The sequence below is a fragment of the Falco naumanni genome, chromosome 5 (genome assembly GCF_017639655.2).
Source record: "Falco naumanni isolate bFalNau1 chromosome 5, bFalNau1.pat, whole genome shotgun sequence".
Classification (NCBI taxonomy): domain Eukaryota; kingdom Metazoa; phylum Chordata; class Aves; order Falconiformes; family Falconidae; genus Falco; species Falco naumanni.
The window spans coordinates 43641618-43653565 of record NC_054058.1 but is presented as its reverse complement, the minus strand read 5'-3'; the positions used below and the strand labels follow the sequence as shown (position 1 = coordinate 43653565).

The 11948-nt window shown below is 34.9% G+C and overlaps 1 protein-coding gene across 1 annotated transcript; it reads left to right on the top strand.

Moving 5' to 3' along the window:
• The first annotated feature begins 1934 nt into the window (after positions 1 to 1934).
• On the top strand, positions 1935 to 11658 carry KERA (keratocan). The gene is made up of 3 exons (XM_040597102.1): positions 1935 to 2092; positions 3399 to 4291; positions 9710 to 11658. Exons 2-3 carry the CDS (start codon positions 3406 to 3408, stop codon positions 9880 to 9882), a joined length of 1059 nt encoding a protein of 352 aa, XP_040453036.1. The 5' UTR covers positions 1935 to 2092; positions 3399 to 3405; the 3' UTR covers positions 9883 to 11658.
• Positions 11659 to 11948: the final 290 nt, after the last annotated feature.

Here is an 11948-nt window from a genome sequence, read left to right as displayed (position 1 = left end):
GAAACTTTCATTTAAGTGTGTCACAACAGGTATTTGCCACCAGGACTCACTATTTTAAACCCTTCAGTATACCATTTGTGCAGGTCTCAGTTCATTCTTTAATGATGAACAGACCTCAGTGCCTCCATATTCTCTCTATACACTCTGTGCAGATTTAGCACAAATGCAAACCAGTGTTACATTGCACTGCCCCACTTTTACAAGAATTATTGATGCCCTTTTTATGCTGAAGTCTCCTTAAATCATTCACAACTATTTTAACTTTCATACAGCAGTGCCTCTGCCTCTCCCCACCTTTCTTCCCTGGACTCCAGCTGACAAGCCTCCTCATCATTAGCATGTGGCATCACATCTGCTGTGGGAGGTCAAAGGAAACATTTTAATCTTTAGGTGTTTAAAGTGACACTCGTAATAAAAAGGTTATTTTTTTCTGTTTATAATTAGACATGTGCTTAAAGTTAGAACCTTAATTTTTAGGTATAGATGTGAATTAATTTCATCTCATTTGAACTTCTGAAATATTCGGGTTAGCATGCGTGCAGGAATCAATTTTATACCTGGCTTATAAGAAAGCCCAAACAATCTCTAAGAGCTATTGAAGGATCTGGAGTTCTAGCAGAATGAAACACTTAAGCACTTTTTATTTTTAAGCACATACTTAAGCCAATTAAAATTACTGATAAACAAAACAGGGTAATACAAAAATATACTTACGAAAAAAAAATTATGTTGTGTTTAACATTAACCTTGCTGAAGTCAGTGGAAGCTGCACACATACTGAAAGGTTACTTTCCATTTTTTTTGATTAATCATCTATTTGTCTACTTCCAAACTTCTTTTGAAACATTATTAGTTTAGGAAGAAAAGTATTAAACATAACGATATAAATTGTTAGAGGTTTTATTGTTAAAATGAATTAGATGAAACTGAATTAAAGTAATTATACAAATAAGTTTTAAAACTAATATAAACTCATAAAAGGTACAGGATATATTTTCTATTTTCAGTATTTCCATTAGTTTCTTCCCTTAAAAACTTATGCCATTGTTCTGGCTTTGAATGTGGCCAGTTTTCCTGATATTAAGTTGTTACTGTAATCTTGGACTGAAAAAGAAAATTAAAATCCTCCAAAATACTTAATGTGAGAAATATGTGTCTATGTTAGCAAGTTGGCTGGAAAGTGTTTACTTTAGATCAATGATAAAACAAGATAACTAATTGGTGCCTGGATAATTAAAACCAGACCTCACTGCAGGAGGCACTGGAGAGTATGATAACTTTGTAGAAATATATGTAAATATCCCTCTGAACAACAACAAAAAAAGGTATGGTTTAATCTTTAAAGAAATGAAAACGTGTTATTAAAAAATTCTTAGCAATTCTTCTGCTATCTTCTCCTCTTAATCAAGAATTATGTCTTTAAATGGCATGGCAGCATCTGCATTTGATAAAAATCAAATAAAATATTTCCGTAGAAACAGATGGCACTGTTTTTAATTCTTTGTGGCCAGTTCAGGTATTACGAGAATGAATTATGATGTAAGCCAGCTTTGCGTGTGAAGGCTCTTCTGACAAAAATTTTGAATAAAGGAACACTTTGTGCTACCTGTTTCATCTAGACCAGTTCCTCTCATCTGCTAAAACGTACAAATCGACCGTTTTCAGCTGTGCGGCTGCTTGATGTTAAAGTCAGGATTTCCTGTCTTTTCCTGCCTAGGTGCTGAAGGTGCCTTAGTTATTTTAGGGGTTAAAAGCTGTAGCCACTGATGCGTATATATTAGGCTGTATTCATAGAACACAGCTTGTAGCCTGACTCAAGCTATTACAGTCTAACAACAGTGACCAATAGAAAGAGAAGAAGATCCAAGAAAGCTGAGGTAAGCCCAAACTCTGAAGCAACGTCAAATTAGAAACAATAGCTAATAAGGTGTGTATGGTAATACATCTGGGAATACTAGCATGTACTTCAAGTTTTATATGCTGTTAATTCTTAGGAGGACAGGAAGCAAACACAGTGGTTAACAGCCAAAAGCTGTGAATTTACAGTGATTTCTAACTGGCTTCAGATAGCTCCAGGAACTTGACTAACAAGGTAAATTGTTTTATATTTCTTTTTTAAAAATGTTATTAAGGTTATGAATATTTACACAGTGAGAAGGTGCCATTTCACTGTGTAAATTAGAGATGTTATTCTATAGAAATAATTTATTTGTCCTTTTTTGGAATGCTTCCAGATAACAGTTTCTGAGGCTGCAAGATATGTGGGATACTACACTTGTTACTGCTACTAACGATGTTGAAAACTATTAAATAACTACATTTCATATGCAGCAACTTAACAGAGCTCTTAACTTTGCTGGTGCCTTAATCCTATGATAGAATTTACTTTTTATTTAAATACTATTTTTGCCAAAACTAACCTCCTAATTTTGACCAGAATTTTCAGCTGTCAGTCTCTTGCCTCTGCATTGCAAAATACTTGCTAGCCTTTATCAGCAGGCAAGCAAGATAACAGAGTTTGTGAAGCACTGTTTTTGTGCTACACAAATATTTCCCTTTGGAGTAAATTATTATTGATGATTTTGTTCATCATTTAATGGTGGAAACAGTTAAACAAAGCAAATAATTAATTAAGCGAAACAGATACAAGATGCATGAGTCTATACAATTTGATTTGATTAGGATTTACTTTTGTATCATTTAGATCAAGCATTTGTTTTGGCTGTTTGCTTTAGAAAAGAAAATTCATAACTTTGGATATGAGAGAGTGAATGAGGGAGGGGAATGGATTACTCAAACATATTCCCTCCAAGCTTTTTAAGAACATGCCCAACAAACAGCTGTTAAAACACTCTTTGATCTTTCACTTTTCTGTGATGAGAAAAGACTCTAGAAAATCTGATCCAGATGTCATTATATATTAAGAGAGGAAAAACAGAAAAGAGGGTATGATGAATTTTAAAAGGAGGAACACTGAGTACAGTAGTATTTATATCATCATGGTATTGATAGCTTTACTGAAGATGGTACCTTATACGAAGTAGTTTATAGTTCTGTACAAGAAAACTTAAATTTATAATCACTTAATGTCGGAAAAATGATCTGTGGTTTCAGGTTCTTTGGAATGACACTTGCATGAACATCAGTTAAACTGGTAGCCAATGTGGTGTCTAAAGCAAATCGGGAAAATGTTCTTCAACATGTAGCACTGATTTGTTTATAACTCTTATATTACTGTTCAGTTTTTCCTTAACAAGCTATAGGTAATATCACAGAAGACAGAATTTGCTATTTATGAAGGAAATATTATTTTCTATGCGATACAGCTTTGCTAAACTAGTACACTGTTGGAGAATTCTGTTGAGAGAGCAAGCTAACTGTTTTTCTCCCCTTCCAAGGCAAACAATGTCTCTAAAAGTCTATACAAGCCTTTTGCTCTTATTCTTGGTCAATTCTGTGTGGACTCGAACTGTGAGACAAGTTTATGATGATCTGGATCCTGAGCATTGGTCTCACTACACTTCTGAGTGTCCACGAGAGTGCTTTTGTCCTCCCAGTTTCCCCAACGCATTATACTGTGATAACAAAGGACTTAAAGAAATACCTGCAATCCCGGCAAGAATTTGGTATCTCTATCTTCAAAACAATCTAATAGAAACAGTTTCGGAGAAGCCTTTTGTGAATGCCACTCATCTGAGATGGATAAATCTGAACAAGAATAAGATCACCAACAGTGGAATTGAGAGTGGTGTTTTGAGCAAGCTGAAAAGGCTGCTTTACTTATTCCTTGAAGACAACGAATTGGAAGAGGTGCCTGCCCCATTACCAGTGGGACTGGAACAGCTAAGACTGGCTAGAAACAGAATTTCCAGAATCCCAGAAGGAGTCTTCAGCAACTTGGAAAACCTTACTATGTTAGATCTGCATCAGAACAGTTTGTTGGACAGCGCTCTTCAAAGTGACACCTTCCAAGGACTCAACAATCTCATGCAACTCAACATAGCAAAAAATTCACTCAAGAAAATGCCCTTAAGCATTCCAGCTAACACACTGCAGCTGTTTTTGGACAACAACTCCATTGAAGTGATACCAGAAAACTACTTCAGTGCAATACCCAAAGTGACTTTCCTTAGGCTGAACTACAATAAATTATCTGATGACGGTATTCCCCCAAACGGGTTTAACGTTTCATCTATTCTAGACCTACAGCTGTCCCACAACCAGCTCACTAAAATTCCGCCAATCAATGCTCATCTCGAGCACCTTCACCTTGATCACAACCGAATCAAAAGTAAGTGTGCATTGTCAGTGTGGGATCCTAACATGACATAATTATTTTAAAATGTCTACTTAAACACAAAAATGTTCTCTGAAATAAAGAGATCAAAAATGCGCTGTAGATTATAGGGAGAAGAGCAAAAGGACCTCCCACAGGTCAGTTTTCAACTAACGTCTAAAATATGACAAACAAATATGTGCGTTGAAGTGATACCAGATGTGAAAAATGTTCATATGCATACAGAAAAAACACTTTGCAAACCGATCAGAAATATGAGTGAATTAAGGAGAATTTGTGCATTCACATTTTGCTATATACACACCGGTAATCATTTTGTGGGAACAAATTAAGTTTTCCACAGAAAGGCTAGGAGTAAATAAGCAAGAAATAACAATAAAAAAGTGGGTGCAGCAAGTTAGGATATCCAATCCACATCTGTATAACTGTTAGATTTTCAAAGTTCCTGAGCATGTTAGAGACTTCACTAAACTCCCAGAATTGCTGTGTGCTCAGTTCTTCTGAGTATCTCTGCCCACCTAAATTATGTAATGGGAGCTTAAGGGGAGGCACCCTTAAAACAGAACAAAACGTTGGTTGTAGTCAACACAATCTATTTCAAATATGACTAATTAGAATGTGGATATTGAGTATTTCAGGCTTGAATATCTTCCCCATCTTTTCTTTACTGTGTGCAAAATGCTTACACTTGGGTTTAGTCTTTATGAAAAAATCCTCCTACTGGCATTACAGAAGCTTTGTCCTGCTAAGGTTTGTCTCCTCAAATGTCTTCTAACATTTTCTACTTTGTATAAATGAGACAAGGTTTTGTATCCAAGGCTTCTGCTTGTTGTCATGTCACAGCTCTGCTTCTAGCACTGCTTCCAGATTCATCCAGGTACAGTGGGGATGTTATGGACACTAGGTAAAGTATCTGCTCAGTAAGTCCTACAGTCTTTAAATCCTTTTGTTTCATGCCATAAGCCAAAATCAAAGTGATGACTTTCTATTTATCACTGCACAGAAGGTAACCAAGTCTCTACATTTGTCTTCCTGTCACGGTGATTTAATGGAATAAATGGTTCCTTACTCCTGTTTTGTGTCAGTGTAGTTCACAAGTATACTAAAAATAATGGGTTGGCTTCTGTATGAAACAAAGACATATCAAAGGAAGATACCTATTAATAATTCAGGTTAATTCACTGCATTTTGAAAAACAACTGTATGAAACCTTGTGAAGAAAAATCAGTTTTGTACAACTGTCACATATTTAAGTGGCCTGCAAGAAGTCTACCAGTTAATTAGAGTTAGGGCTTATGACATGTGTTGTTACTGAACATACTTTATTGCCCACTGGTTACAAAGGGATTTATTTTAATTGGTTCACTGTGAGGCCTCAGCTGCAGACTTTATCTCCTGTCACTTCAAGTGGAAACTAAATTGAAATCAATTGAATGTAACCTGTCCACTTTAAGAAGTGTTCTGCATCTAGGTAGCATTTAAAGAGCTGCCAAATTATCTTCCTTTTCCAAATGAGTTTTAAGAAGGTTAAAACCATGAAAATCAACCTGTGTAGTATGTGCAAACTCAAGACCTATTTTCCAATGACACATGGGTATCTGTGAGCCTAAATCACAATGGTTTTCCACAAGCCTTATATTCCTTAATGTTTTTACCACTTTTCAAAATTCATTACTGATTTAAGAACAAGACTGCTCTTAATTTTTTTTAAAAAAGTTTTATTCTTAGTAAATACTTATAAAGTAGTCAAAAAATATTAAAAATGGCAACCTAACACCTTAAATGGAATGCAGGTATTATGTAAAGGGTATTCTACCACATAGCATAAATGCTCAAGTGGTAAAGGATAATGACATAGTCTTGATGTGACACTGCTCTAATAGACGATATCTTGAAGGGTCTTTAGGATCACAAACAAGGAATGTAATTCCATCAGACAGAAGTAATAAGATATGGCATTAATTCTGCAGAATTTTTTTGTCTTCTTAAACCCAAGAAGCTGATGATCAGTCATTACTGAAGATAACAAATGTAAAAATTTTGAAAGAAAAATAACTGTAAAAGTCTGGATCTGTTTTTTCCACAAAAGGTTCCTTCTGAAAGTTTACTTTTATATATTCAGTACAAGCTCTTTTTATAAAATTAATTCTCAGACACCCCTGCATACCTGCCAATTATTGCTTTGTTTTCTCTGTGGTGGTTCATAGCTACACTGCTGACATTGTAAGAGCTCAGGCATCAAAATTTCTATGTTAATACTATTTACTTACTTTTTATTGGCTGTTACTGTATAATACCAGTTCTTTGTATAAAGTCTAAGGTCTTATTTCTGTAGAGACCATGCATGAAGATATAAGGCAATATTTAAAGCCCAGTGAAGTCAATGATAGCCTCATCATTGGTCTCAGTCAAACCAGAATTTCCCCTGTGGCCCCTTCCCAAAGGGTCACAATACACAGGGGAAAAAAAAAAAGTACTTCTAATTTGGAAATAAAATCAACATAAACCCAAAAGTAATTATGGCTACAAAAGACACTTGTTCCATGGCATTTTAAACCACACATGTTTACGTATTTATTTACGAGATACACATGCAAGGCCCTAGGGAGACATTGAATGATGGAAAAGGGAGTGTTAGAAGAAGCAAAAAGAAGAGAAGGCATGAAACAATTATGTAGTGGGTCGGCGAGGGTAAGTAGGTGGTGTTACAGACCTCAAAGGAGCAATAAAAGGAAGTGAACAGCAAATTCACTTTGAGGAACACCAGGAGACTGGGATAGCTCCTTTAAGCTAGTATTATTCCATATGTAGGGAAAGGGAGAAGTTCTTGAGGCCGGTAGCAATGCCAGTCTAAGAGAATCCATTTTAGGATATTTGGAAAGAAACGGTTGAAGTTCCAGATCGTGACTTATTCTCAGACCCCCGCGCTATAGCTGGTACTGGCTTCTTTGCTGGAAGAGCCCAGAGGTACATATTTCCTGGCTAATCCATGGCTGCTTCAGTTAAATATTATGTGAAAAGTAGAGAGTCCAACTACTGGACTACAGCGCGTGCAGCTAGAGGTTACAAGAAAAACCAGATCACATATCTATCAGAACATATCTATCTTCTAAATCAACTTGCTTTCTGAATGTTTCTAAATTATGAGTTTTACTTGAAAAGAAACAGAATCTTCTGTGGTTTTTCAGCAGATGTACAGTATAAGGCATTAATGAGAACCTCTTCTGCAGTTTTCCCCTATAGCTGTTCCAGACTCGCATTTTTAAATATTTCACCACTTAACAATACTGTTGACAAAAGGTGGAATTAATCTTATTTGAATTAAGCATCCTAGATTGTTGTGTGTAGTTTGGGTTAGTCATACACATCACCTACTCAGTTAATGGAAAGAGATACAATTGCAGAGGGAACACCATCCCATTTTAAGGAGCTGTGAATCACCTTTTGGAAGTTCTTATCTCTTTCTAGAGTTTACAAATAGAGTATAAATGGTTTACATAGTCTGAAATTACCCTCCACGTGGATCAGTTTAGGTAGAATGAATTGTACCTGTGTAGATGAACTGCCCTGTCCCTCTTGTTTAAGCAAAATTCAGCGATATACCCATGAACAGAGAAGAGAGAGAGACAGAGAGGCTTTTACTCCTCTGATAGGTTGAGTAGGATTTACTTTTCATGGGAGAACAACAAAAACCCAAACCACTTAATACCACACATCATCAGGATATAACTTCTTCATAGGTGGCCTGTGGTTAGATAACTGCTGCCTCACTTTAAGGCTAGAGTAATTAATTCAGTGAAAACTAATGCAGAGGGATAGTTCCTATGTCAGAGAACACAAAGCTTTAGAACACACATGAAGCTGTCTTGTCTCCTAAGGACAGTAATGCTGGCCTGAAAATGCAGATGTTTTCTGCTACAGTGTTAATTCACTTGTAAAACTTTTAATAACTGTTTTCATAATGAAAGCTCACTCTCAAGCTTTCTGTTTCATAGCTTCATGCATAAAAATAAGTTGTAGCTTGTTTCTTCCAAGAATATCAAATGCTTTACAAACATTAATAAAATTTCACAACATAGGCAAAGACATTCTAATATCATGAATATGATAAAAGTCTTAGGTCTTGGCTAACTGGATGTATTTACTCAGTCTCCATGGAAAAGACGAAGTCCATTTCCAAGATGTTTCAAACCTCTGGGGAGTTTTTCAAAATGGGGTGGGTTTTGGTTTTGGGTTTTTTTTTTTTTTTTTTCTTTTCTTTTGGGGAAAAAAAAGCCCAACGTGGTTTTTTCATTATAACATTTAACTATTTTTTCAGATTTTAATAAAAAGGCATGTGCATATTATCATTGCTAAATATAAAGGGAGCAAAAAAATAGTAGAAAGCTTTTCTTTCCCTATTTCTGGACTGCTAAAAAACTGCTCAAAAAAAAATAATGTTACACACACATTCTCCATCTAGCCACATTTTGCAGGTGGTCTGAGTCCAACGAGACCCTCAGACAGTCCAATCACTAAATACCATCTTTTGGTCAAAGGAATTTGATATTTTTGATAAACTCTACTTCAGTGTTTTCTAGAATAAGGCCATTTTGAGGCTGAAACTGGGCAGTGAAACTGAATAGTGAAACAGCTAAAGACGAAATATGAAGAACATTTTAGCCAAGTGGCAGTGCAGAGGTAACTTAGGGGAGACAATGTAAAGAACCCAATCTATTCAACTCTTATGAAAATGGGTAATGATTTAAGCCATAGTTTCAAATTTTATCTGAACTGAAACAAGCTATGCATGATTTATAAAGAATTTTAAGGACTTGTTGCCTTTCAGATTACAAAGGAAAAAATCCCATTGTGGAAGTTATATTCTTGCTATTAAAACCAACCGTACTGAAGAATTTCAGATAACAGGAAAGTACAGATGTTAAAAGTTACAGAACTATAGAAAAAACTGTTCTGATTCAATACTTTTACCATTTTGAATGCAAGACCATCACTGGGCAATATTATCAGCTAAAATTAATGTACTGTCATTGCAGTAAGACGTTCACAATCTCTCAGCATTAACCTTGTTCTGCTCTCTCTGAGGGCAGAGAGCACATACTGCAAACGAGCAGTTACTGTTGCCTAGTTTCCTGTCTGTCCAAGGTAAAATTATGCATCTAGTGGCCTTTATTCATAATTGCAACACATTAGATAGGTGATTCACTGATCTAGATTACATTGTGTTAAGATGTTTTTTTGCTTGATCAAAAGAGCAGTTAATTGTTAATTTGACATTTTCCAACTTTGATAGGAGCAAGTGTCTCCCCTGCAAATATCAATGGAAGCCTGTCTTATTTGTTTTCTAAATAAATTTTATCTTCATTAATTTTTCCCATGGAAATTACCTAACATGTTCATCTATATTTTCAGGTGTCAATGGTACTCAAATATGCCCAGTATCAATTGCCATAGCAGAAGACTATGGTTTTTATGGCAACATCCCTCGCCTCCGATACCTTCGCCTGGATGGAAATGAAATTCAACCTCCAATCCCATTGGACATCATGATATGTTTCCGACTACTTCAGGCTGTTGTCATCTAAAGATATGACAGTGTCACTCTTATGGTGTGAGAGTTCTAAGATACAAGTTTTGCTGGAATGAAACTTGTCCTAACTCGTAAATCAAGAACTAACAGCTTTATTTTGACTTTAATTTTTACTTTACTTGCATCTTTTCTATGGCTGAAAAGATTGTTCTTCTTTCAGAAGAGATTTAAGATGGATATGAAACATGCTTAACATTTTACCTAAGAATTCCTTATGCGAATATTTGAAAATCATCTGTGTAAAATCCCAGATATTCTAAAGCAAATTCTTGTCTACTCCATCTTTCTTGTCAAATGCTACGTCTACCCTGTTATCATTGCTACAGACAAGTTGTATTTCCTTATTTTGTTCCATAGTACCTACCACAATGAATTTGGATGCACTTGGCTAAATATTTATGCTAGAAAAATCACAAGTTGTATGACTACTAGTTATCAGAAGGGCCACTGCCTTTTTTAAGATAGTGACCAATGGTGAACAGCCACTTAACATGTAAATAACTCATAAATTGCTGTCATCCTTTGAGGACTGATACTCTTAAACCATGAAGTATATGAGGCTCAAAGTCCAAAGCAATATACTGAATATGTATTGTTGTATGGATTCATTCAGTGTATGATTTCAGAATTGGAATACACAGATCTAATTCAAATCCAGCAACAAGGGAATGTGAGATGAAATCTTGGTCTGTCAAAATGCCAATTTTCTGCTGTTTGATTCTTCAGTATTCCATTTCTAGTTTTAACACCATTTCTTTCTGAAACTTTGGGATAGTAATTGAATATTTGATTCATTTTAGTTTCCACAGAGATAAAACCAAGAACAGTAATGATTACATATTTCATAGACTAGGTACTTCACAAAAAAATGGGATGGCTAGTTAATATAATGATGATAAAGAAAAAATTAAGAAATTAAGAGATACATTCCTTCCCAGCTATTTACTGAATTAGCCAAATAATTGCATAGGAATTGTATCAGTTTAAGCAAATACAATCAACTCAGAGCAGTATTTAAATATCTGCTGATCCATTTAAATGCAAAAAATAACACTGGATTTTAGACAAGTCCAATTATTCAGAACACAGCACATTCAAAATGTACTAAAAAGGGAGATATCAGCAGGCATTTTTTCATGAAATGTGGTTGGGGTTTTTTCTGTTTTTATAGGATAATATTGGGATTTCAATAGTCAACGTAAATATTAGAGTCAACTATTCACTAGGAGAGTATGACATTTTTATTTCTGATAGCACAACAGACTATCCATCAGTCAATTATTTTAGTCTTTTATTTGTAGATAGAAGCAATTAGTTGCTCTTTGATAGCTTGCATCTATTTCTAACATTTTAAGACTGGCCTCAGTAGGAAGCATGTAAAGACTATGCATGTGGTATAATTTTTTCTTTGAAGATGAATAATTTTCCTAAAAGTAGATTTCTAGAAGGGTTGAGAACTGCAATTTCTAACACTCAGTTTCTTTTTACCTGAAAATCAGGCCTTATTCTGCTCCACTGCACTTGTGGAAATAGCCCATTACAGAAAACCATCATACAAATAACTCATTCAGAAAACCTGTCACAAGAAGATTTATTTCTGCAGTTCTTTTTATGTGATGACTGACAAACTTCTGCCATTCTAGCAAAATATTTTCTGTACCTCTGTGTTCATCCTATATGAAAAAATACATATTTAAAAATTCTATACAATATGTATGCATGTTTACCTATGTTCTTTACATAATAATAGCATAGTAATTTATTTTTGGGGGGAAAATAATTATGTGACAATACTACTAATTAAATTATAACAATAATTATGTGCTTGTACTTGGAAATCACTTTCTACTTTAATCAAAGAACAAATATACATACTCCAAAGTGAATATTCACAGGCTTATATGCATATTATTACCATTGTTTACAGTTCTAACTGATTGCACAGCAAAACATCATGAAATTCTAGCCAAAATTTATGACCCTTTTAGGCAGTATATACACGTTAAAATAGAAAAGACTAACCCTTCTACAAAGAGTTGTCAAGCTTATATATGAGAAGTG